This window comes from Talpa europaea (assembly GCF_964194135.1).
Source record: "Talpa europaea genome assembly, chromosome: 16".
NCBI lineage: Eukaryota > Metazoa > Chordata > Mammalia > Eulipotyphla > Talpidae > Talpa > Talpa europaea.
This window is the reverse complement of record NC_140084.1, coordinates 27,682,213-27,709,008: the sequence shown is the minus strand read 5'-3', so window position 1 is coordinate 27,709,008 and position 26,796 is coordinate 27,682,213. Positions and strand designations below refer to the sequence as shown.

The 26,796-nt window shown below is 44.8% G+C and overlaps 1 protein-coding gene across 1 annotated transcript in view; it reads left to right on the top strand.

Moving 5' to 3' along the window:
- CEP89 (centrosomal protein 89) overlaps positions 1-23,569 on the top strand; it is a gene marked incomplete at its 5' end in the record, with an annotated part of 69,314 nt that extends 45,745 nt beyond the window's left edge. The window contains 8 exons of the mRNA XM_084256853.1: positions 1,467-1,582; positions 2,767-2,882; positions 3,836-4,016; positions 6,302-6,469; positions 7,047-7,188; positions 11,040-11,129; positions 15,662-15,831; positions 23,048-23,569. Coding sequence (XP_084112979.1) covers positions 1,467-1,582; positions 2,767-2,882; positions 3,836-4,016; positions 6,302-6,469; positions 7,047-7,188; positions 11,040-11,129; positions 15,662-15,831; positions 23,048-23,288 — 1,224 coding nt within the window. The 3' untranslated portion in view covers positions 23,289-23,569. The remainder of the gene's footprint in view (positions 1-1,466; positions 1,583-2,766; positions 2,883-3,835; positions 4,017-6,301; positions 6,470-7,046; positions 7,189-11,039; positions 11,130-15,661; positions 15,832-23,047) is intronic.
- Between the last annotated feature and the right edge of the window lie 3,227 nt (positions 23,570-26,796).

Sequence of the window (26,796 nt, the reverse complement as noted above, 5' to 3'; positions counted from 1 at the left end):
GTGAGTGCTTCACCCCCATGCATAATTGCAAGACTACTCAGATTTGGAGAACAACAAAAATGGGATTTATTTAACAAACCAGGGAAAAACAAAGAATTACTGAGGCTAAAAATGGCCATTTACCTCACCTGAAGCAGTGTCCAGCATTCCTAAAAACAAACATTCCAAAGATGGTATCTTCCTGCCACTGCAGACCTGGAGCATGCAGCAACCAGACTATAGGGCAGGTTCCAACTCACGAAGACAACAGAAGACACAACAGGAGATGCTCCCTGGAGCTGCCAAGATGACCCAGTGCAGCACCAGACAAGCGACACTCAAGATAGCAGCTGCAGCAGCAGAACAACCTGACAAATGGCCACACTCACGCAGCTCAGTGAGGTGCCCACTCTGGGCCTTCTTCACCTTCTCTGCCAGGCTGTAACAGCAGCAAAACCAGGAACAGTTTCAGTCACTCGGCTACTTGCAAAGCCTCTGAACTTTTCCTCTCTGAGTTTAGCTGCTAGAAGCCTCTTCACAATCTTCAGAGGCCCACAACAGCTTTCTGGAAGATCTGCATGGTGGGGACAGAAATTGCTAACCACAGAATTGCTGAAGATCTGAAAACACTAAATCCTGAACACTGAATGCTCAAACGCTGAATCCCGAATACCGAAAAGTCCTGGGGGCTGCTTCTGCAGCTCCTTATATTTCTTGTCAGAGTCTCCACCCCAAAATATGATATTTTGTTTGCCTTTTTTTCTGGGGCTATCTTTCCTCACCAGCAACCCCCTCCAGGGGGCTCCACCTGTAACAGTCTTTGTCTTCAGCCACAGGTCACAGTATAAGCACACACACCAAGGGCTAGGAGAAGAATATTTAGACGTGTCCTGGAATAAATAGAGACACTAAACACAGGCTGTTAGAAGTTGAAAGCTGAGCCCCTTGCAACAGTCCCTGAGTTGGGGCTAATGACCGAAGGAGCTGGATTGCCAGATGACATCAGGTTAGGAGGGCTTTCTTGTGATTGTAATGGAGCTCCAACCTCCACACTCACTGACCCACCAAAGTGGACTTGAATTAGGACATCAGGTTCTTAGTTTCATTTAAATCTCTAGTTTATCCTCCAGAGTCTTTAAGCTAAGGAAAATTAGTGTTTGCAAGACCATCTCTATCTTTTTTATCCCCCTTTTTAATCTTATTAAGAATAAAAAATATTTCAATATTTAAGTATTTTGGCAGATACAGGAAAATGCTCTCAAATTAGGTTATTTAAAATCTGCATTTGTCTCTCGTGCCCAGTGTCTTGTTTTCTCACCTGACTCTAAGCTTCTTGAGGGCAGGCTCTGGTGCTGGTGGCAGGAGTTTAGGGCTGCTACTGTGAGGCTTTTTCCAAAAGCTGTCAGCACCTGACTTTGGCCACATTAGAACTAAGAATATAGGTATTGTTCATGTGTGTGTTACAATTACATAATTTTTCTTTCCAGGAGGAAATGAGAATGTTTAAGATGCGAGTCCAAGAGGTGGTAAAGGAAAATGAAGAATTACACCAAGAGTTAAATAAGAGCAGTCCAGTTACCAGTGAGGAATGGCAAGTGGTGATGTATTTCTGATATTTTACCAATAAAAAAGAAAATAGGAATAAAATTTATTAAATCAACTACATTTTCTATTTTTTAGCAAAAAAGGGAGTGTTTCTAAGAAATTACAGAACAGTGGTCTAATTGTATTTTGAAGACATTAACTTCCAAAATTCTAAATAGTTCTGAGGCCTGAAATGTATTTGCTGTCCCCAAATTTATTTTCTGTGGTCGTATTTGTCTAGGATACTTTTCCCATCCCAAACCACTCAGGTCACACCTTCTTTTAGATTAGCACCTCCCAACCTCCCTCTACCTCCCCATTCCTTCAAGGGCTTTAAGACAAAAAGCTCAGGCTGAGGCCTACATAGCCGACTTCCATCTGCCCAGCCCTTTCCAGTCTATGTTGCCTGACTCTGTCCTGTCAATGATGCTGCCCCCTACCATTCCCTCTCTGCACTCCTACACATGCATTAGGGCCCTATTCAAATGGCTCTGAGCAGTTCTTCCTGAAGGCATTGTCTCAGTTTCTGACCCAGCCTAAACACCCTCCTTGACCTGACACTGCCCCACCGTGCCTCCCTGTGTGTCTCCTCAACTGTCTCCTTCTCCTGTGTGATCCCCTCAAGGGCAGGCCATGTCCTGCTCATCCAACCCAGCAGCTGCAAATGCCTAGTCAAGAAATTTGGGCTCCCTGACTGTGTTCATTGATGTGACAGTGGGGACCGTCCAGGCTTGTTGCCATGGCTCCCCTTTTTGGAAGTTAGATTTTCTTCTATCGGGTTCCTAGTGTGTCTCTGTAGGGGCCTTCCTTGACTAGCACCCTGGAAAACAGGTCAGCGTATCATACTGGATTCAGAATAATCCAGTGGATCGAGGAAGTAGAGGTTTACACCAATGAAGCAAGATTGCTTCATTGGAGACTGGAGCTGAGTGTGTGATAGATATGGAAGTTTATCATTCAGTTCTTTCTGTTTTTGTCTGTTTGAAATTTTACTTTTTGAAAAGTTTACTGCAACATTTCATAATCCACACTTCACTGCTACTGCTAGCAGCAGCGTTCACTGTGTGAAGATCATGTTGAACATGAAGGCACGACCAGATATTCATGACCTGCAGTGTATCAATCGCGTCCTGTTAGACCCAGAGCGCTCTCTGACCTCCCAGTGCCCGAACGGCAGTGTTTCATTTTGTGACTCCCTTGTAGGCGGCAACTTCAGACTCAGGCAGAGCTGGTTTTAGAGGAAAACAAATTGCTGATAGAGCAGTTGGAGATTCAGAAAAAAAAAGTCAAGGGCACCCACCAGGAGCGTCTCCAGGAAGGTGAGTGGTGGATCATTTTACCCTGGCACACCCCTTCTCGCAGGGACCCCCTTTGATCTGAAAATGGAGGGACGGACATCGTGTTTTTTTAGACTATCCCCTTACTTACTGAAATGTAGTATTTAGGTCACAGCATGTCTAGGCATTACCCAGATGTGCCGATTCCTTTTTCTTTGACTCCAGTGTCTCTAATTATTCTCTATATTTTGTAAATCAATAGTAGGAGGCAGTTTTATACTCAACAGAGCCGATTTTAGGGGAGGTAGTAGGAAGGTAATTGATGTGAGTATTTGAAGCAACACAAGGACCTGTGCCTGAGTAATTGTTGAACTAGCCCATCCGTGGGAACCTTGGTCTCGCTGCGTTTGCTGTGCCTGAGACCTTCCTCACAACTGTGGTTAAGTCTCTGCCAGAGCTGATCTGTGAGGCCCTCTCCATGTCCCTCCCTGACTTTAGACGCCTCACAGCACATGCCAGAGGACTTTTTTTTTTTTAAGATTTATTTATTTATTTATACAAGAACCAGTGTATAGGCCAGATGCGTGGGAGGGTGAGAGGATTCACCAGAGACAGAGCAGGGAACAGAACAGGCAGACTGACTGAAATACACTGCTGAGGGGAGCAGCGGGCAAGACAGGAGAGGTCTGCCGCGCCATGTGGGAATCTCCCTGGCTGGCTGGGAATCTAACTGGCGACGCGGAGGCTGCGGACAGCCTCACAGTGCCACTGGGGATGCCCTTAGAAACAATTTAATGACATACTGAACCCAAGTAAGAAAATGTATATTTAATGAATGCTTAATATAAGGATAGTAATTTTAAGTACAAGGCCTCTGGTATTTCTGAATCTCCAAAAGATTTTTAAAAGTTCATTTTTTATAGGTTGGCTTTTATTCGCAGTACCTAGTAATCAATAACCAGGTTTCATTAAGTCTCATCACTTTTGTTTTTTAGTTTCCAAATTGACCAAACAACTAATCCTTCTGGAGACTAAAACACAGAACCAAGAAAAGGAGCTGAGTGGGAACAAGGAGCAGTTGGAAATGTTACGTACCAAATGCCAAGAACTAAAGATACAGTTGGATGGCAAAATATCAATGGAAGTTCATACTTCAATTATAAATGATTTAAAAAGGTAAGGATTTAATGTCTTTTCAAGGGTTAATACATCACTATGCAGTTGTTATAGGCAGGATGGAGAGGAGCCGCTCCATATTTTTGGGAGTCATTTATTTATTTATTTTTAAAGTTTTATTATTTATTTATGCATACAAGAGCTGGGGTATAGGCCAGAGGTGTGTGGGGAGGGTGAGAGGATTCGCCAGAGATAGGCTGGGGAGCACATCAGGCAGATTGACTGAAATACACTGCTGAGGGGAGCAGCAGGTGAGAAAGGAGAGGTCTGCTGCGCCATGTGGGTCAGCTCAATGGCCGGGGATTGAACTCATGCTGCAGTGTCCACTGATAGCTTCATAGTGCTGAGAGTTAACCCCTTGCACCACCAGGGAGGCCCTGGAGTCATCTAGCTGCACCAGTATAGGTTTCTGAGACTAAGAATAGTATGTATTTTTATTCAAGTAAAATTTGGCTGTCCTGGAGGGCTGCCATCTGCACGTAGTATATATCTGTGATTTTTCTCTATTATTCCAGGCTTTGTTGGTTTTAAAACCAAAGGTAATTTAAAGTAGTAGAACTGGAAACTTAGATATCCAGGAATAAACTAGTTAAGTGAAAGGATACAACCATAAAATGGAATACAATGCAGCCATTACACATGATAGCACAACATAAGTTTTTTTGACATGGGAAAATAGCCATAAAATATTTTCAAGTGAGGAGCTTAAGCACTACAAAACAGTTGGTACTGAGTGATCACAATTTTATTTAAAAAGAAAAAAGTATTGGGGCCTCCCTGGTAGCACAAGGGGTTAAGATGCAGCACTATGAAGTTATCCTCAGCCACTGCAGCACGAGTTCGATCCCTAGCCAAGGAGGTGACCCACATGGCACAGCAGACCTCTCCTGTCTCGCCTACTGCTCCCTCAGCAGTGTATTTCAGTAGATCTGCCTCTTCTGTTCCCCACTCTGTCTCTGGTGAATCTTCTCACCACCCACTACCATACCTCTAACCTGTATCTCAGTTCTTGTATACATAAATAAATAAATCTTAAAAAAAAAGGTATTGTGTGACCTATTTACAGTGAGCAGCCATCCCAGTTTGCCTGGGGCAGAGGGATTTTCCAGGATGTGGAACTTTTAGTGCTAAAACTGGGGAAATCCTAGGCATACTGGGATAAGGTGATAACTGAAGTTGATCACGCATGTGTTTCTGTTTCTATATGTGGGTATCTGGGTACCTTAATCTTGTCGCTTTTGACTAATACAGTAAACTAGTAAGCAGTGGATGCTATCTGGAAAATTCCTGACAGGGTGTTCAGGAACCAACCCAGACCAAGGTCATTGAAATTGTGTGAGTAGGGCCTCCCCGGTGGCGCAGCGGTTGAGCGCTGGGTTGCGAAGCTGCCCCGGGCCTGAGGCGCCAGTTCGATCCCCGGCTGCTCCCCGGCCACCGGAGGAGGGTCCCACATGGTGCGCAGACCTCTCCTGCCGCCCGCTGCTCCCCTCAGCAGTGTACTTCGGTCCTTCTGCCTGCTCTGCTCCCCGCTCTGGCTCTGGTGAATTCTCTCACCCTCCCGTGCTTCTGACTGTACCCAGTGCATGTATAAAAAAACAAAACAAACAAACAAACAAATAAATAAATAAAACATGCCTCTATAAAAAAAAAAAAAGAAATTGTGTGAGTGAGAGAGACCCCAAACACATGAAGTCTGAGGCTTATCACCAGGAAATGAACCCAATATGGTGCCCAGAGAGACCCCATCTCTTGTAGGTTGTGCACCCTTTGTGTGTGCCTGGCCCCACCTGGTCATCACCTGACAGTTGACCGAGAACCAATAAAATCTTCCCTCAAGCATCATTTTGCCAGAATTATATATTGGAATTGTATTTACTCCTTGAGTTCTGTTTATTTTATCATAGCAACATGTCATTAATTACTTCAGTATGAAATAAAACTTGTTTTAGCCTTAGACTTGGGGGGAGGCAATTATAATTACATAGAAAAGTAAACTATCTTCAGTTCTATCTGGAAGAAATGGGGTTTCAATAAGTATATGTACACAGGCAAAAGCAAAGATTCCAGGCAGACAAAGTGTAGATTGTACCTTCGAAGCAGTGTGTACCCAGCCAGGCCATGTCTGCTGTCTGTCCTTCCTCCAGGAGTCCGGCCCACATCCTCCAGGGACTGGGGAGGCACAGGCCTCTCAGATGACCCACCCAGGTGCTGAGGGCTGGGCTATTGTCACTACCTTGCTCTGCCTCATTGTCCTGATCCAAGCCTGTGCTGGTTTTGTCTGTCAGTCGTTTGCAGAAGGAAGAAGAGAAAGAAAGTGCTGAGATGGAAGAGCTGATGGAAAAGTTGGCAGTCCTGCAAATGCAGAGAAAGAGCCTGCAGTTAGAGAAGAACAGTCTGACAGCGAAGAACAGGGCACTGGAAGCCGAACTTGAGAAGAGACAGAAAAAAGACAGGTTTATATTTATTTTTTCTTAAGCTGGTTGTTAAAAAATAGTGTTTAAAAAAGACCATGGGAGAATTTTCTATTTTTTCCCCAACATCAGCTATAGAATGGAAGAGGATAGTTGAGATTACTGGATGTCAGTCCTTGATTCAGTTATGGGTGATCATCACAATGAGGACCCAAGATTCTGAAAGTTCTAGAAGTTCTTTCTCAACCATTTCCCAAAAGTCTGTTTGGGGATTACTGGATTCCTTTTTCAAATGTATCTTTTAGAAGATGAGCCAAAAAATTAGCAGGATAATATATAATTAACCTATTAATGCTGCTAAACATTTTATGATTTCATTGACTTGGCTTAGAGTCCGTATTATGCTTGTAAACTCAGGCTCCTTTTCTCACCCTGAAACTTTGTGAAAGAGTTGGGTTGCTAAAGGATAACATTTAAAAGCTCACATACTTTTATTATTTATTTGATGTTTACTTATTCAATTTATTTATTATTTATTTTTATAATACAGACATTCACTTGCCCTGCCCTTTCAGGCTAATGAGTTTTTTTTCTCCTACCATTTGGGGGCATTCTCTAGGAGATCGCAAAAAAAGATCGATGTCCTCAAAAAGCAGGTGGAAAAGGCCATGCAGAACGAAATGTCAGCTCGCCAGTACCTCGCCAACCTCGTTGGCCTGACAGAGACCGTGACCCAGGAACGCGACAATCTTATGTGCTTGGTAAGTTTGCTCAGTTACTCTGAATACACTGCAAGTTCATAGGCAAACATGATCTTAAGAGTGTCGTTTTCTTGTTATAAAGTTGTACATGCAGTTCTTCTTTTAAAATTTCAACTGCAAATTTTATAATTCTCGAAAATTTTATCTTTCAACCACAGGGAAAAATGTTTTCGAAAGGGGAGTAACCCAAATTTTTAAATAAGGGCAAGTGATATTTTGGAAGGTAAACGAATGGGCTCAGTCCGCTTAACTAAGTAGGACCAGCAGTCATGGGGCCTTACTGCATGCGCAAAGGCGTCTTTACATTCTCTGTTACGTGGCCTTACTAGGATCCCTGTTGGAAGATGAAACCTACGAACCATGAGAGGTTCAATGGGGTTCATCGTGGTGATCCTCCCACGTGAGAGATGCCCTAGATTCTTGGCGTCTCCACATTGATTTTATTTTTTTATTTTTTATTATTTATTTATTTTTTTTTAAAATAATAAATTTTATTTTTATATTCCCCCATACAATTGCAAACCCCCCATTCTGACCCCAATCCCTCCCCTCCCGCCCCCCACTCCCCAAAAAGTGTCTCTGGTTCATAGTTTTTTGTTGATTTTGATTTTCACTTTCTTATATTTATTCATTTTCCTGGTCCCTTATTTAAGTTTTCTAGATTCCTGCTATGAGTGAGACCATCCAGTATTTTTCTTTTTCTTTTTGGCTTATTTCACTGAGCATGATCCCTTCCAGCGCCATCCATGTTGCTGCAAATTGCATGTGTTTATCTTTTTTGAATGCTGAGTAATATTCCATAGTATATATGTACCACATCTTCTTGATCCAGTCATCTATTTTTGGGCATTTGGGCTGTTTCCAAAGCTTAGCTATTGTAAATAGTGCTGCTATAAACATAGGGGTGCAGGTGTTTTTTGGAATTGATGTTTCTGTGTCCTTTGGGTAAATACCTAGGAGTGTCCACACTGATTTTAAAAGACATCTGCAGCAGATCGCGTGAAGATGGCAGACAGACTGTGCCTAGCGCTATGCACTGAAAGACAGTCTGGTGGGATTTACTGTAAAACGTTACAGCGAGTTAGATAACTGTCTCTAGGTGGTGGAATTACAGATTTTAAAATCTTTTTAGTTACCTGCTTTTTAGGAGTCTTCTACATTGAATGCATTTGCTTATGTCCATTTTAAACATTTAAGCAATGTTGCAAGTCTCAGTTAGTACAGGACGGAAATAGTTTAAGGGATGCCATTAGAAGAGACCAGCACACTTCCGAGAGAGGAATGGGCAAATTTGGAAATGACTCAGCCCTTCTCTAGGGTGAATGAGGTGTAGAGAGCCTGCTGGGCGGTGTCACAAGCTTTTCCCCATTTCTTAAAAAATTATTACGTTCCTCCTGGGCTTCTAGATAATGGTTTTTATAACAGGAAGATAAACAGAATGCAATTTGGTGGGGAAATTGTTCATCTTACAGTAAATGAAATGCTATTCAAGTCCTTCTTGAGATGCCATTCTGTACTTATATTAAGGTCTCAGAAATTTTTAAAATATGATAATAGATGCTGGAAGCAGAGTAGTAAGTCTGGTTATACAATACTGGTGATGTCTAAATCTCTCCTGAGGCTTTGAGAAAGCAGCCTGCCTGACAGCATGGTTCTGAGCCTTAAAAGCCTGCAGACCTCCTGGGCTCTAGTCCCCTCCTGAGAAGTCGCTATCCCAACCCAAGTGCTAAACTCTGGCATTTTCTGTAGTAAGGTGAGCGCCCATTTCTCCTTCTCTGCCTCCTGGGCAGCAAGAGGGCAGAACAAAAGCTTTTGAAATAGGAAAAGTGCCAAACAGCCCCCTTTACCTGGGAGTTGTTCATGGGACCGGCCATCACGTTTCGGTGCCACCATAGATGTGAATCTGGCTTGTTTGCAGGGTGGGACACATGGGTTGGGATCCTCCCTAACCCTGAAAGGGTCCCCCTTAGGCCCACCCGTCATATTTGTGGGTCCAGGATGGAAATACAAATGGAGGCCAGTACCATCTGTTTGAATACTTGCAAGTTACAAATTAAACCAACAGACTGTTAACGAGATGTGGACTCTCCTCCTGCCTTGGCCTTTTTGTTATGACCTGGGAACCAGACTTGAGACCCTGAGACTTCTGAGATGTGGGGGTGCTGCTCTCACCCACCGAGCTCTCCCATCACGAGGCACCTCTGTGTGCACAGGCCCCGCAGCCCCAAACCAGCCTCTTCGAGCCCCAAACCAGCCCTTCCAGGCTCGGCCCAGAGGTGCCCTGGCTGCCTTTGTCCTGTCCGGTGATTGTGGGCCAAGCACCTGCAGTTGACCCCATCCTGCTCTCCTGGGGGTTCAAAGCCCCTCACATCTTAGTTTGATACGAGCATCTTAATTTCTTTTTATTTATTTATTTTCTTACATCATTGTTCATTTTTGGACAGTATTTGATTTCTCCCCTCAGGTGTGGTCCCATAGTTCTTCCACCATCACAGCACCTGTGATCCATCCCCACAGTCCCTGTCCTCTTCTCTCCCCTGTTCTGGTCTCTCTTCCTCCCCTTCCCTGCTGTATGCTGTGATCTAAGGTCAGCTTGCAAGTTTTGTCTGCTTCCTTATCCTTTGTTCGTTTTCCCTATATTCCTCTTATAAGTAAAACCATCCAATATTTATCTTTTTCCTTCTGATTTATCCCACTGGGCATCATCCTTCCAGCTACAGCCACGTTGCTGCAAATGACATGAGTTTACCCTTTTTTGACTGCTGGATAGTATATAGACCACATCTTCTTGATCCATTCATCTGTTTTGGTACATTTAGGTTGTTTCTATATCTGGGCTGTTGTAAATAGTTCTGCAATAAATAGAGGGGTGCAGGTTTCGGTTTGGATTAGTGTTTTTGTGTTCTTTGGGTAGATTCCTGGGAGTGGAATTGCTGGATCATATGGTATCTCCATTTTTAGTGTTTTGAGGAACCTCCACACAGCTCTCCATAAGGGCTGGGCCAGTTTGCATTCTCACAAGCAGAGGTGTTCCTTTTTCTCCACATCCTTCCCAGCATTTGCGGTTTCCATGTTTTTTTAATATGGGCCATTCTCACAGGTGTGAGGTGATATCTCATTTGCATTTCCCTGATAATAAGTGATGTTGAACATTTTTTCAGATGGCATCTTAATTTCCAGTCTTGCCTTTAGGGTGGGTGGGTTTTCCATGTGACTTGCAGCAAGTTATTTAACAGTCTGTGTCTTATTTTTCCTTTTTTGAAAATCAAATTGCCACTAGTAGCCTACTTTAGAAGAAATGCTTGTCCTTTCTTTTTAATTTTGAAAAGAAATAGTATTTGAAATAGTCAATTTATAGGCCTAGTAGTTCAGAATCCCTTGTAGACATTAACCTAAATCATTCAGCTTCAAATGACATATCTCTTGGATATACTGACAATCACATTTGATTAGAGAGTGGCACCGTGTTCATAGTTGGTTATCCTTAATTTTGTGTTATTCCAGTCATCATGTTAATGAGTTTTTAATTTTTTGGTTTTATTTTTGCACCTTGGCACTTACTCCTTGGATATGATTGAAGGAATGACATAACCCACAGGAATAGAGACATGTGCCAGACTTCCCCTGTAGGTGGAGCTCTTGCCCCACTCAGCTGTTGGCCCAAGTTCTGCCCTCATGTGGGCATCCGGAAACCAGAGGAGGGTAGAGGAGTGGGGGGTAGGGGTGGTGGCAGAACAAGTGGCAGAATGGAAGTTACTTGTGAATTACAATACTCTTTGCAAAAGAATTTTTTATTTTAATTTTCCTGTGAAACTGGGATCCCATCGTTTTCTTGTCACCTTGCTCCTTAGGCTAAATGTTTGGAAAGTGAGAAGCATGGAGTTCTCAACAAAATCATAGAAGGCAACATTCGCTTGGGAAGATTAGAGGAAAAAGTTAAGGTAAGCCGTCATTTAGCCTCAGAGATTCCATTTCAAATGGGAACAGAGGCCTAATGGGTGCAGACTAGGACTTTAAGGAAAATGATCACATTTTGGGAGTTTATATCCCTTGATCCACAGAGTAAAGCCGTGTATGGCTTCCCTGGCAGAAATAATACCTCTCCAGAAAAAGCACCTCTCCAATCATGAAATAAACTTCATTCCATCTACCCCGTAAGATATCACACAGCTGTTCAAAAAGAAGAAATGGGAGGGCCTCCCCTGGTGGCGCAGCAGTTGAGCGCTGGGCTGAGAGGCTGCCCGCAGCCTCTGCAGCGCTGGTTCGATCCCCGGCCGCCAGCGAGGGTCCCACAAAAAAAAAGAGGAAGAAGAAATGGGAGAACCTCCAGGCTGTGTCCTTAAGTTCACCTCCAGGCTTTATGCTCAAGCCCACATTTGTGGCTTCAGTAAAGAGCAGTGCTGACCTGCCCCTCTCTTGCTCAATCCTAGTGACGCTCTCCAATGTCCGCCCAAGAGCACAGTCTCCCTGCGGGCACTCGCCTCCCTGCCACCTGCCACACCCAACCTCTTCCTCTCCCAGGACCTCCTGCTGTCCTGATTCTCACTGTGGCCTCTCCGTGCAGCCACAGCCCTGCCTGCCACACAGACTTCTCTCAGGCAGGGCTGAGGGAAAGGCAGGGGGGGAGGGTGGGCCGTGGCAGGGTGGGGTGGAGCAGGGAGAAGGCAGGCAGGCTGGAGGCCTGGGTGCAGGGCTGGGAGCTCAGGGTTTTTGAAGGGGATTAATGATTATATCAAAGGGGTGGGGATACTTGGCGGCTTCCAGAATCCTGATAATATTCTGTTAACGTAGATGGTAGTTAATTGGTGTTTGCCTTGTTACTAATTAAACTCATATTGTATGTGCTTCCCCCCAAATAGCCACATCACCTTACCAATGAGGCATACCTTGACTATTTAAAATTGCTGTTCACCTTTCACACTCTTGAGTCTCATTCCCTGCTTTATTGTTTCTTCCATAAACAGCATCACCTCCTCATTTATTATGTTTATTGGTTACTATCAGTCTCTCCCCCCTCCCCCAACTGGATTATCAGCTCCACCTGGGCAGGGGTTTCTCCTCTTTTGTTCACTGATAGATTCCAAACACCTGAAGTCACTCCTAGCTCATGGTACCCAGTAAATTCAGTAGCTATTTGGGAAATTAATTAAATGAGCTCTTCTACAATTTTTAAAATACAGCAAAATCAAAAGCAATGTACAAAACAGCATCTCAACTCTGCATCAGAAAGGGTTGAGGATGCACCATGCTATTAATGATGGAAATTTGCACAGAAGTATCATGAGTAATTATTAGTAATTATGGGATTTTATGTTTTCTCTGGTGTTACTGTTAGCTTTTATTTCAGAAGAAAAGGTCTGACCTTCAAAGTGCCTTGTCTTGGGAATATGTCTCATTATTGTTCATTTGTATAGAAAAAAATACAGATTTTTTTCTGTACACTCCACCCCACCCCCACCCCCACCTGGAGAAAGAACCTGTAAGCTGGATCCGAGTTAACCAGGCAAACCTCCTGGGTCATGAAGAGACCTGGAAAAGGCTTGAGAAAATCCAGAGGAAGCATCTCAGGAAACCCCAGCAAGATATGACTTGGCAGTCAAGGCTGTGAAGAACTCTGGGAAACAGATGCTCAGGCGCCTTGTGGAACTGGGCTGGAGCCAAAGAGGGGGCGTGTGAAGCTTGGAAGGCTGTCCAACCCAGCAACCATTGCTCCCACCACCCACGACCTCACCTCATCCGAAAGGAGCTCAGCGGTCTCCACACAGAAATACTTTAAGAAAAAGGAAGAAAAATAGAAGTGTGATTCTTCCACATGATGAAAATGGGTCAGAAATAATGTTACCACAAAGGAGATCAAAACTGTACCCTGTGCTCCAAATGAATGGATAGGCAGTTCAGCAGATAAGCATTTGCTAGATAGATAGGCACTGGACAGCTGAAATGTAATAAAGCAGTCGGAGTTAAGAAGAGAACACAAAGCAGAAGCACAGAAAGCTCAAGAACAGCTGGCCGGATAATGGAGGATGCGGAAAGGAAAGTGACATAACACAGGAGAGAAGAGCCATTTCAGAAATGTAGACTGAATTACAAGGAGCGCAAGGAGAAAGATATCTTAAAAGCACAATAAGGGACATACGGGATACAAATGAGAAAGGCAAAGACAAGATGGCAGGAATAAAGATGTGAAAAGCACTCAGTAGACAGTGATACCCAGTGTTATTGTTAGAGTCCCCAGGGAAGAAATGAAAACAACTTACTCTGCTCCAAACCGTAATTCATCAAAAGCTTTTCTAAAATAAAAAAAGACTTGAATCTGCATATTGAAAGGGCACATATGTATTTAGGAAAAACGAACCTGGAATTGACTAGAAAATTGACACAAAGACCTATGAATTTAAGATAAAGAAAAAATGTGTTGAACACCCAGGCAAAAGACCAAGATGAAAGAAGAAGAGAATTCCATCACACTTCCCAGCAGTAGCACCGAAGGCCACGGAGCCCTGGGACACAGTCTGTGAAAATCAAAGGCGAAAGGGTGAGCCAAGTGTGACTCTGTTCCCCCAAGTTCTTCAGACAATTTTCACCACGGAGAACTCTGGCACATCTTTTTCTGTAAACCTGTCTTGGGATCAGTCAGCCTCAGTTCAGCCAAGAAATGACTGGACAGCACATGGACACTATCCACTGAGACTTACAGCCTGGACTGATGGAATAAGACGATGTGCTTTCTGACAATGTAGAAATAATGCACCCTAGGAAAATATCATAGGTGAAGGGGAAGAAATGTAAAAAGTAGAATATCTAGCTGATTATATCATTGTATATTAACTGAGAGTTGGGATATTCAGGGCTTCAGCACATAGGGTAGGTGAGGTGTGAAGAAAAGGTGATTAGGAGCTGACATTACGTCACTTCTGAGAGGAACGGGAAGGATACTATCAGAGGTGGGGGAACCACTGCATGTAATTTAAAGACACAGAATAAAAGTAACCACAGAATCGAGAGATTCGTTCCTAAGTAGTGGAATTACAGTGCCAAAAGAACAAAGAAAAAAAAGACCAGTCTTTTAAAATATATGTATATAAACAAAAAGCAACAAAATTGACACTAAATGTATCTGTCTTGTAAATAAATTTAAATGATCTTAATTCACCCATTAAAAGAAAGTTCTGTGCAAGAGCCATGAGACAAATGTTTCAGAAAGATTAGAAATGAAAGAAAAATAATCCACATTTATACCAACAGTAGAATTCAGGTCAGAGCACTAAATGAGACCCAAAAAAGTAAAAGAAAGGTGTCTTCATAGTGCTAAGGATGATATTAAGAACATTTACATTGGGCCTCCCTAGTGGTGTAGTGGTTGAGCGCTGTGTTGCGAAGCTGCCCGCAGCCTCTGCAGTGCCGGTTCGATCCCCGGCTGCTCCCCGGCCACCAGAGGAGGGTCCCACATGGCGCACAGACCTCTCCTGCCGCCCGCTGCTCCCCTCAGCAGTGTACTTCGGTCCTTCTGCCTGCTCTGCTCCCCGCTCTGCTCTGGTGAATTCTCTCGCCCTCCCGTGCTTCTGACTGTACCCAGTGCATGTATGTATGTATGTATGTATGTATAAATAAATAAATAAATAAATAAATCTTTAAAAAAAAAGAACATTTACGTTGTCAGTATGAACATCTATGTATTTAACACAACAGCAGATTTATAAAGTAGAATTACAGGAGATTCAAAGGGAAACAGAAACAGTAATAATAGCAGCTTAATCTACTTCTCTTGGTCAGAAACAGGTCAGGAGATGAATCAAGAGTAACTTAAGGCAATAGATAATTTAACAATATAGCCTATGAGGTGTATATGTGTGTGTGTGTGTGTGTGTGTACATCTACAGAACGGTCACAAACACTGATCATAGATCAGCTGTCAGAGAAACACGTAAGGCAAACATTTGTTGATCAAAAAGAGGAAAACCAGAAATTCATAAAGTCAGAATGCAAAAAAGACTTTCACCTGGAAATGTAAAACCTGTACAGTAACCTTTCTTGGGTCAGAGGGGTTATATAAATTGAATGTCAGAATTTCTAAAAAAGAATTGAATCTCTGTAAACTGGAAATCAGAATCTGTGTGACAACAGTTTGCGAACTGCTCAGAGGGCATTCATAACCTTGAAGGCCACACAGTAAAAATGAAAGGACAGTGATGACCGTGCCTCTACCCCAGTCTTGTGTTCGCCAATAGAGAATGACAGACCTTGCCTGGTCCTGCTTTTTTCATTTTATCTGCAGCATCTGAAAAACCAGGCATGACGCAAGCTAGGAATTTGATTTTATTCTTGAAATTCTTTTATTACTTTATATGACTTTTGGCATCCAGGGGTTCCCTCCCAGAGCAGGGCAGGTGCCCTCCCCTGACCCCAGAAAGATAGGAAATGCGTCCTGGAGGCCATCCACTCCCTCCCTCACAGAGCCCCTCTCCTCCCCCAGGGCTATAAGAAGCAGGCGGCCATGAAGGTGGGTGACATCAGTCACCGGCTGACAGAGCAGCAGGAGGACTTTGAGAGCAGGACGGCTCAGTACCTGCAGGAGATGCGGCACCTGCACAGGATGCTGCAGGACAAGCAGCAGGTCCTGGACCAGGCGCTGCGGCAGAACAGGTAGGAGCGCCCGGCCCCACGGAACAGATCTGGGGTGTGCTTGGTGGAGTTTTGTGCTGCGGCCGTCTGGACTGGTTTTGTTGGTTTGCTTATTTTTGTTTGTATGTTTTTATCTTAACTGAATTGAATAGTGGTCTTGATTATTATTTGCTCCTCATTTTCTTTTTCAGTCTCCCCATAGCCTTAGTGTGATGTAATTGACATGTAGCGTGTGTCAGCTCAAGGTGCACACTGTGGTGCGTTGTGCACATGTGTATTGGAAAGTGGTGACCACAGTAAGGTTAGCTGGCGCTCCTTTCCACGGTTACCATTTTGCTGTTATTGCTGTGAGAACGTTGTCAAGTACACAGGGCAGTGATGTCACCCACGGCCACCACCTGCCCCTTCATTCCTTTATTCTCCTTTCAAAACTCCTGTTGGACATGGACAAGTGGACTTCCTCCATCGCACCTGCTCTCTTGTTATTCTCCCCTTTTTTCTCCTCTTTTCCATTTCTTTGAGATTTTTGTTTTCTCAGGCGATTTTTATTTTGGGGGTGAAATGTTGAATTTCTGCTTTGATTTTTTTTTTTTATTGCCAAAAGCTTTGATTAGAGCTAAATATCTTTGTATAAGATTGCAGCCCAAGATGATAGGCGCGTGATGTTCCCTGTGGGTGGACTGTACTACATCAGTTACACCTTTATCCTTTCAACATATCATCAGGGAAGTATTGCCTGTGTATTAAAAACATCAGACCTCCTAAGTCTCAGCACTACCACCTCTACAGTCCACCGCAGGGCCTGAGTTCGATCCCCAGCCAGGGAGCTGACCCACATGGTGCAGCAGACCTCTCCTGTCTGGCCCGCTGCTCTCCTCAGCAGTGTGTGTCAATGGATCTGCCTGTTCTGCTCCCCACTCTGTCTCTGATGAATCCTCTCACCCCCTGACACCTCAGGCCTATACCCCGTCTCTTGTATTCATAAATAAAAATAAATCTTCAAAAAATTTTTTCAGAAAGCATCATCTCTGCTTGGTGAAGGGGGTCCTGTGCTCCCTCACATTACCTCTGTGTCCCACTTAAGTCGTTGTGCCATATTGTCTTTGACAGATTGGACTATGGACTGATGCATGTAGGACAGTCATCATGATGCCCAAATATGCTTTTCTTCAAGTTCAAGTAGGATCCATGTACTTGATGCCGTGCAGAGTGCAGCTGTCTGTCCGTTTTCCAGCAGCAAGATGCTTCCAGGCAAAAGGAAGTCCTGTCTAACATGGCTTCTGTAGACCTAGATGCTCTTACCATGAACAGTCACTTTGGTTTTTGTTTGTTTGGCCTGTTTTTTAAATTAATTAATCTATTTATTTATTTATTTTTTTAAGTCATTGTTCCTCTCAGGTGTAATCCCCATAGAATTGCCACCACCAAGTCACCCAAGAACCATCAGCACAGTGTAGGGGCAGGATAGCCACTGAGCAGGTCATCTATGATCCAAGCAGAGCAGGTAAAGGAGAGTCCTGAGCCCTCAGTGGGTTTCTCAGGCTTTTATTGAGCTTTGCATGCAGTGCAGCAACCAGGTACACGGCAGGCACGGGTGCCAGGGGGCCAGGAGGCCTCCAAGCCCCCCGCCAGTCTTCACTCTGGGCTCCTTTGGCTTCTTTCGTCCCTTCTCTCTCCTGCTTTTTCTCATCCTGTTGACTACCGCAGTACTTCTCCCAAGGCCCACAGATGTAAGCAAGACAGTTTGCAACAATGGAACAACTGCAGGTGCCCCATCAGGCTGGGCAATCCTATTGGTGGGAGGGCAGAAAAGCCTGAGAACCATTTATCCTACACACAGTAACTTGTGCTCTTCCCTCCTGTGTTCTGATTCCTCTCCCTCCCCCTCCCCTGAAGAATTTCTTTGATTTAGCTTTTGCCTGCTAGTTTTGTTTTTCTCCTGATCCCTTGTTTGTTTCCCCTAAATTCCTCCTATAAGTGAAACCATCCAATATTTTTCTTTTTCCTTCTTACTTCACTGAGCATAATCCCTTCCAGCTCCATCCATGTTGCTGCAAATGGCATGAGTTTATCTTTTTTGAATGCTGAGTAATATTCCATGGTGTATATGTACCACATCTTCTTGATCCAGTCATCTATTTTTGGGCATTTGGGTTGTTTCCAAAGCTTAGCTATTGTAAACAGTGCTGCTATAAACATAGGGGTGCAGGTGCTCTTTGGAATTGATGTTTCTGTGTCCTTTGGGTAAATACCTAGGAGTGGAATTGCTGGATCATATGGAAGCTCTATGTTTAGTAGGAATCTGGACCATTCTTACTGGTGTGCGGTGGTATGTCATTATGCCTTTACTTGCAGTTCCCAGATTATAAGTGATGTTGAGCATTTTTTTTTATATACCCGTTTGCCATTTGCATTTCCTCTTTGGAAAAGTATCTTTTTAGCTCTTCTGCCCATTTTCTTTGTTTTTGTTGAATAGTGTGTGCTCTTTGTAGACCTTTGAAATTAATCTCTTAAAAGTTGTATGGGGTGCAAATATTTCATGAACAGTCACTGTAAAAATTTAGTCCACTATAAAATTTCTGGCTAGACAGGAGGTTGAGGATCGCATTCATAAGATGAAACTTTGTTTTTTCCTTTTCTCCCTTATTCCATTTTTTTCTTCCTATAATGTTTTGAAAGTTATACATTCTGTTTCTTTAAAAAGTTTTGTTGTTTTCTAAGTAAAATTGCACTGAAAGATTATAAAAGTTTCAGGGATGTCTATTTTCTTTCATGTGGCACAGGGGTTAAAGACAGCACTATCAAGCTATTCCCAGCTACTGCAGCAAGAGTTAGATCCCCCGCCTGCCAGGGAGCAACCCACCTCGCCCACTGCTCCCCTCAGCAGTGTGTTTTCAGTGGCTCTGCCTGTTCCGCTACCTACTGCCTCTGGTGAATGTTCTCACCCCCTGCACCTCTGGCTTCACCCCAGTTCTTGTATACATAAATAAATAAAACTTTAAAAAAATAATAACTGAATGGAAGCAGCATCTCTACATTTCTCCTCCCAATTGTAAGGTTTAATGCTCTCATCTCATTGATTCCCCAGTCAGTAGGATGCTGTGGTTGGCACCAGATACAGATATGTATTTGTTGCTCTCCAAATTAAATGTTACTTGTCTTTATATTATTGTTTATTTGATTTACCTACAATTTACCAATTTCTTTGTTTACTAATTGTTTAAAACTAGACAACAGGCCCAAAATGGGATCATTCATGGTAACCCCACATCACCAAACCAAGACATAGTTCTGACTCTCAAACTAATCAGTCAGGAGTTGCCTGCTCAGCATTAGTGACACAATCTACCTGAGAGGCCCCTCCCTTGCCCTAAAAATGTAACCTTGAGATAACGAGCCAACTTGTCCCACCTATTGTAACTTTCTTGTTCCTTGTCTCTTCTGACTTTAAAAGCTTCCTCACAGCTCCATCTGCTAGATTGAATGCTGCCTGCTTCAAATTGATTTTTGCCCAACTAAACCCTTAAAATCTTAATATGTCTCAGTTTACCTTTTAATGTGTTCTTTTTTGCTTCTCAGGTCTTATTTCTCAGAGTACTTTCCTTCTTCCTAAAGTTCTTAGTCTTTGCTTAATTGAAAATGTCTTCATTTCCCAGTCACCTTTATAAGATGTTTTTTGTGGGTGCAGAATTTTATCCCTATGGTCTTTTCTCTCAGCATCTATGTATTCCCTGGCTTCTCTCTTTCATTGTCGCTATTGAGAAGTCTTTTGTCATTTGTAAAAGTGGTCCCTCCTTTCTCTTGCCTCTTTTAAGATTTCCTCTGTCTCTTGTATTCTGCATTTTCATTGTTCTGTCTTTATTATTAATTTGCACAATCTAAACAGGTTCTGCCATCTGCTGCATAAAGACAAAGCATGCTTCTAGTGCAGAAGAACTTCAATAAAATGATCGTGCATAGAAAAAGAAAGGATAATCGTTTTCCAGCGTAATATACAAAGTCACCCATCCCCTTGTGGGTAAATGCCCAACACAATAGGATTGGCCCAAAATGGGGCACTGAGGCACTAAAGGTTGCCAGAAGTCTAAGGCGCCTTTTGCTGGGGGCCATAGCAAAGAGGCAAGTCTGGGGTGAAAAGAGCAAAATCAGATGCAAATCAAGGTAACAACTGCCATTGTCTGCCTCCCCACAGGCCCCTCACCAATGTCTCTTCCAGGTGTGTCTGCGGGTCTTGATGCCACGCGTCTCCTTCCATGTCCCCAGGTCCCCGTGCAAGCCCAATGCCCAGATGTCATGGGGCCTCTTCACCTCTCTGTTCCCCGTCTCCTACTGGGTCTTCCTGCTAGTCTTTTTCTAATTTCCCCTAGACGCTGAGCTCCACCCTTCTTTAGGAGGGGCAGGTGCATGGAACCCCCCCTTTTTATTGAGATTCCCCTCTGTAACACTGTGAACTTCTTTTTATTTATCTATTTGTTATGGCTTTTTTTTTCTCTGTATCTGTGATTGTGTGTGTGTGTCTTTTGTTAGTCTAAAAATTCTCAGTCAGTATCTCTTAAATAAGTCTTTTTCCCTCATTCTTTCTAAATTTCCTTCTGGAATTCAGATTAAATATGTCTTAGCTCTTCTTCCTGAATCATTTTCATGTGCCTTATCTTTTAAACTTTCCATCTCTTTGTTTTTCAGGCCTGCTTTCTGGGTAATTTCTTCTGCTCAATATCCCTTTCTTTGGCTGTATTCAGTGGACTCCTTATCCCAGCCACTGAGTTTTGTATTTCAACAACTGCAGATTTTATTTTCAGAAGCTTTATTTGGTTCTTTTGAAAATCTGACTATTCATTTTTAAAATAAGTGCTTGGTCTTTTAAAAAATATTTTATTTCTTTATATCTTTTTTAAAATTTTTGAAAAATTTTAATTTTAATTTTGCATAAAATTGGGTTGTAGACCAGAGGTGTCGGGGGGTAAGAGGATCACCAGAGACAGAGTGGGGAGCAGAACAGGCGGATCGACTGAAACATACTGCTGAGGGGAGCAGCGGGCGAGACAGGAGAGGTCTGCTGCGCCATGTGGGTCAGCTCCCTGGCCCGGGATCAAACTCAGGACACAGTGGTAGAAGCACTGAGACTTAACCCCTAGGCCACCAGGGAGGTCCAAGTGCTTGGTCTTTGCTCATTTTCGACACATCTTTTATTTCTTCGCATGACACATCTTTTATTTCTTCGCATGCACGCATAGTTATTGTCTATTGTGTGTGTGGTAGCTGCAGTGTCTGCAGTCTGGGGGGGAGCCGTCACCTGCTCTCCTCCATTCGTGCCCCAGGCAGCTCATTCCTTTGGGTGAGTAAACTCAGATGTGGTTGAATTTAGTCCATGAAACCCTGAGGGACTGTCCTGAAGATGTTTTCTTCAGACAAGATTTACTTTTGCTTCTCTTTTGGTGCCAAAGAACATTTTCAATGTAGCGCCGCTGTAATTTTATTGTTAACTTAAAAAAATAGTCTGTGGTAATGTTTTTTTTAGAAAATGCAAAGGGATTTTAAAAATATCCTCCATGCCATGATTGCATTTGCAATGTCTGTCCTCCCACTACCCTGTACTCTGAGGTGTATTCTCCTGCCCTGCATTCCAGCTTCCTGCTTCTCTCTGACCATGCCCAATGCACTGTTTAATCTATCCAGTGGGGGTTTTCCCCTGTTTGCGTCAAAAATTTCTTTTTACCCTCTGTTTACTCCGCTCAGGGCCTAGGGAGCCTAACCATAGTGAATAACGTAGAGTCTCCATTTCATTTGGAAACAAGCCAGTGGCTGCAGCCCCCAAGGAGGCTGTTAGCCTCTCAGTGCTGTTTCTTTTGAAAATGGGCAGATTTTCCACCCACCCACCCATCCTTGCTTTGAGGGGCTTTCATGTGTTTCCTAATTACCTGCCTAAATCTGGGACACCCCACTCAGAGTTTCTAGGAAAGGGGAAGCAAGGCCGAGGGAGCCGGGGATTTCCTGCCGCACTTAGTCTGCATGTGCCGACCCCTAGTCTCCATCCTGCAGAAATTCGGACTCCGGCATAGGCTCTTGGCCTCAAAGCAAAACCAACATTTTATTTGCCTGCTTCTGTGGTTCCAGTTTAGTCTTCAATTTTTTCTGCTCTTAGGGATTTCCTGCCCTTTCCAGGTCAGCCATACATTTATCATGATTGCTGTAATTGATCAAACAGCTGGATGTTTTATGCCAGAAAGCAGAAGTCTGGGTACTTTCTAAACCATTAATTAAATAGTGCCCAACACTCAGTGGGCATCACAAACCTTGGGAGGACAGTTCACAGGAAACATAATGTTGGACAAGTAGGCTTGTCACTGGCCCCCCTCTGTCTACTGTCCTCTTCTTAAGCAGTAGTGCTGAGCCCGCTTGATAGCCAGCTTCTAACATTTTCTAGAACTATCTGGAAGTATCGATTAAGGAGCTGACTTCCCAACTTGGCTCTCCTGCCCAAGGCCTGCTCTTCTTCCTTGCAGGCTGCGGCTTGCTCTCCTCTCCTTGCCTGCCCCACCCCCCATAGGATTCAGTGTCCTGAGAGGTGGTGGCGGGGTGGGGGGCCTGGTCCGTTCCTCCAGTGGGCCACGGCCATGATGATTCTGTTTCCCCAGCACCCACACGGCGCCTGGCACAGTGTTCTTGCTCAGGAAAAGCTGCTCTGTTGCTCTTTCCACATCCCATAGCCTTGGTCCCCTCTGGGCACTCACCCTCCTACCTCAGGTCTTCTCTGAGTTCTCCGTTACGGTCCCTGCTCCTTACCTCCTAACTCACTCTTTATGTCTGGACCCACTTGGGCTCCGGCCCAAAGTCCTGTGACGGGTGTCTGCGTGGAGACCAGGTGTGGATGGGGACAGGCAGAGGGGAGGCAGGAGAGGCCTAAGGGCTGTGCCATGTGGGTGCCCTTGGCCAGGCAGGTCAGCCACTGCAGTCATTGTTTTATTTTACACATGTACATGTTAATTCCATAGAGAGCAAAGGATGTGTACAAGATAAAGGAAGAGGCAAAATGTCAGGAGGAAAGATAAAAGGACATTCGGCCTGTGCCTACCTGTTTTTATTCCCTCTTCCCCCTGGGCCTGAGAGCTTCGCTCGACATTGGGAGCCTCCACTTTAGAGGCCCCAGTACAGCAGCCTCTGCCTTCTCACATTAAACGTTCTTCTACTATCTGTGCTATTTTAAATTTCATTCCTTTGTTTTATTTATTTTTCTCAGAGAAATGGAAGGTGAGCTTGAGGTCGTTTGGGAGTCAACCTCCAAGGAAAACCAAAGAATCCGAGAACTTCTGAGGGCCACGCTGGAGAGGAGGGGAGTGCGCGATAGCACCAGAGTGTTCCAGGAGCCAGGTCTCAACGGCCTCTCCCAGGGAGACGCCCTGGAGGGCTGCGCCTTCAGCTACTGTGACTTGAAGCCGCCCCCCACCCCCGACCAGGGCCTGCGGGAGCCGCTGGGCTAGGCCTGGGGCCTGAGAGGCCTGCCTTCCTCCTCGGGGCCAGCTCCCACCTACCGCCACAGCGCAAGGAAGAAATAAATTGCCTCAGAAATGACTTCTATTTTTTTTTTTTTAATAGAGGCATGTTTTATTTATTTATTTGTTTGTTTTGTTTATACAAGCACTGGGTACAGTCAGAAGCACGGGAGGGTGAGAGAATTCACCAGAGCCAGAGTGGGGAGCAGAGCAGGCAGAAGGACCGAAGTACACTGCTGAGGGGAGCAGAGGGCGGCAGGAGAGGTCTGCGCGCCATGTGGGACCCTCCTCTGGTGGCCGGGGAGCAGCCGGGGATCGAACCGGCGCCGCAGGGGCCGCGGGCAGCTTCGCAACCCAGCGCTCAACCGCTGCGCCACCGGGGAGGCCCAGACTTCTATTTTTTAGATTTTGCTTTACTTTAACAATGTGCTCCTGTGTTTTTCCAGCCAAGGCTTCTTTTCTGGCTGCGTGGCCCATGAGGTGGGTGTGTGGAACCATGCATCTGGCTGACAGGGTCTCGGCGCCTACGTCTGCCGCTGGGAAGGCGCGAGAAGGATCAGTTGGCGGGAAGGAGCACCATCCTGTGTTAGGTGGATGAGTTTAACTGGATGAGCCCTCAGATGGCGTGGCAGGGATGAGATCTGTGCATTAGCTCTGGGTGGAATTGTTGTTTGGTGAGAAGTGAGGCTGAACCCGGGCCTGGTGACTTGTTCCAAGCCTGCGTGCCTCTCCCCAGGCCTTCTCTGTCCTCCCGGGAAGGTAGTCTCTCTGGGACCGATAGCCACCCTCCCAGATTGAGGGCCCTGACTTTGAGCCCAAGGTGGGGTCCCTACCTCCCTGTCACCTCTGGAAAGGATGCCAGGGGCTGTGTTTCTGCTGCACTCTGTACCTCCTCTTCGGTAGATCATCCAGCCTCTTACACCATTTCACTGGACTTCCTGACAGTAGTGCCAGCTGTCTAGGTCCACTGTCCTGGCGTGCTGGAAGAATGTGGGAACACCAGGCCACAAAGGACCCAAACATTGGGACAGAAGGGTTAGAATCCCGAGACATTGTTTTATAAAACCCCCCTCCCAGCTAAGGCCTGCGGAGGTTCATGTGTGCAAATAGGCCCCAGCACTGGACCCTGGTCATGCATCAAAGTTATACACTTGCTCTTTGATTGCTGGGTGGGGAATTGAAATAGAAAATCATACTTCTTTTACATTTTATTAAATGTGCCCAACAGTAAATGTATTTTCTTCTTACCAGGACTAGAAAGATCCACCAGGATTTAAAACTCTGTATCATATCCCTTGGAGATGACCTAACAATTCACCTTGGGTGCTGTGGCAAGGGAGTTCATGCCAGCTGCCCAATTTCCTGCAGACAGTGAGTTTCATCTTCTAGATATGTCCAGAGGTGGAATCAGAGGTAGCTTGTCCATGGGAACAATCCCCTAAAGAACCACCTTTGTTACCCCTTTTTCCTGCCTGTTATGAGAGTATTTGATTCCCTTGAGAAGTGGACATTGTGGGTGACCCTGGCCTGCATTCTGGCCAGGGAGGGGTAGGGATTGCGCAGGCTTTGATTTGCCTGCCTCCTGCTGCTGCTCAGAAATGGGCGGATAAGCATAAGAGTCCAGGGTGCAAAGGGCAGGGGGAAGCTTAGAGGCACAGAGACCAGACTCGGGATGCTTAGTGAAGGCACAGGAATGCCCTGGACCTTGCAGATAGATGCCCAGGGCTTCTGCAGAACGACAGAAGTTGGGGTGGGCAAAGTGGCCAGACTGTCTGAGAACAGCTGGGGCTGCTGGGAGAGGGCTTCATCCTCCCGAGGGTGCCGTTCCCCTTCACCCTGCAGGCTTCCAGGCTGAGCAGTGCCCAGCTCCATTCTTTCCTGATCCTGGCGAGTCTTTAGATGGTGCTGGGGAAGTCCTTGCAGATTAGAAGTAACCTAGGCAAACAGTTAAAAACGTGACCCAGGAACTCAAGAGAATCCTGTAGTCTTTGATCTCATTTAAAAGCAGCCCTGGGGAAGTGAGGCCTGAGTGCGGCTGGGAGTCTGGTGGGTGAGCCTGTTTTCCAGCTGACCTGTGCAGAGGGCCGGTGGGGCCAGACGTGACTCCTTCACCCTCAGCCTGGGAGGAGCGGGAGCCGCCCCAGCCTGGCCCACCGGCTTCTCTCTTTGTGGAGCAGTGATGGTCTAACTAAGGAGAGGGGCATATTCTGCATGGTGTTGGTCTCTGTGGGTTTATTTCTTCAGCAGGTATGCCCTGGCGCTTCTCTGTGGGCACTGCTTGTTGAGAACAGTAGCGGCGAGAGGCAGACACTAGAGATCAGGGCAGGTGCCTGGAGGAAACAGGCAGCCAGGCCCCCAGCACCGGGTGTCCATGTCCAAGGGCCGTCACCGAGGCCACAGGAGCCTGTGCGTGGGTGAACCTGCCTTTTCAACTATAAATGTTTCAACTATCAATGTTATAAAGTTAGGCCAAGTATAGAGCAAGCGTTTCTGATGAAAATCTAGCGCCCGAATTGTGATACGCTTGCTACAAGCATTAAATATATACATGATTTTGAAGACTTAATATGAAAGAAATGTAAAATATCTCTAGTTTTATATGGTTATATTTTTGAATTAACATTTAATATGTACTGGGCTAAATAAAATATATTATTAAAATTTCACTTTTTTTACTTTTTAAAGAAATGTCACTAGGAAAGTTTAAACTACATGTTAAATTACATGGTTCACACTTCCAGTGGGCAGTACTGTGTAGCTCTAACTGGGAAAAAACTAAGCTGATAGAAAATAATTCATGGGGCCTCTCTGGTGACTTAGGGGTTAAGTTTCAGTGCTTTCGAACTCCGGCCAGGGCAGTGACCCACATGGCACAACAGACCTCTTGTCTTGCCCGGTGCTCCCCTCAGCAGTGTATTTCTGTCATTCTGCCTGTCCTGCTCCCCACTCTGTCTCTGGTGAGTCCTCTCACCACCACCCCCCCCACACACACACCTCTGGCCTACACCCCAGTTCTTCTATGCAAAACAAATTAAAAAAAGAGAATCATGATTTTGAGTCAAAGGATTTCTCAAAGCGAAAGGAAGGAGATAGCACACTGACTACATTAAAATTCAGACCTCTTCACCCAAAAGAAGCCATCAAGTTTGGAGCAACACCAAAAAGAGGCAGAGGTCTTTGGTCTAGAAAACAAAGAATCCTGGAAGCACAGGACAGTCTAGTGAAGCGGGGGAGAGGCCTGAATGGACATTTCACAGAAAAGTGTAAATAGGTAAGGAAAAGATGGACACACAAAAGCACATTTCACCTGTCAAATAGAGGATGCACCTGAGGATGCAACTTAGCAAGTGAGCAAGTTTGCCATTATCCAGTAAGGCTGAAACGTAGACCGCGTTGGGACAGCACGTCCACTCCTGTGCTTATGGCCCAGATAAATCTTCGCATGTGTGCACAAGAAAAAAAATAGACAAGCATGGTCATTACTGCCCCCAAGGGA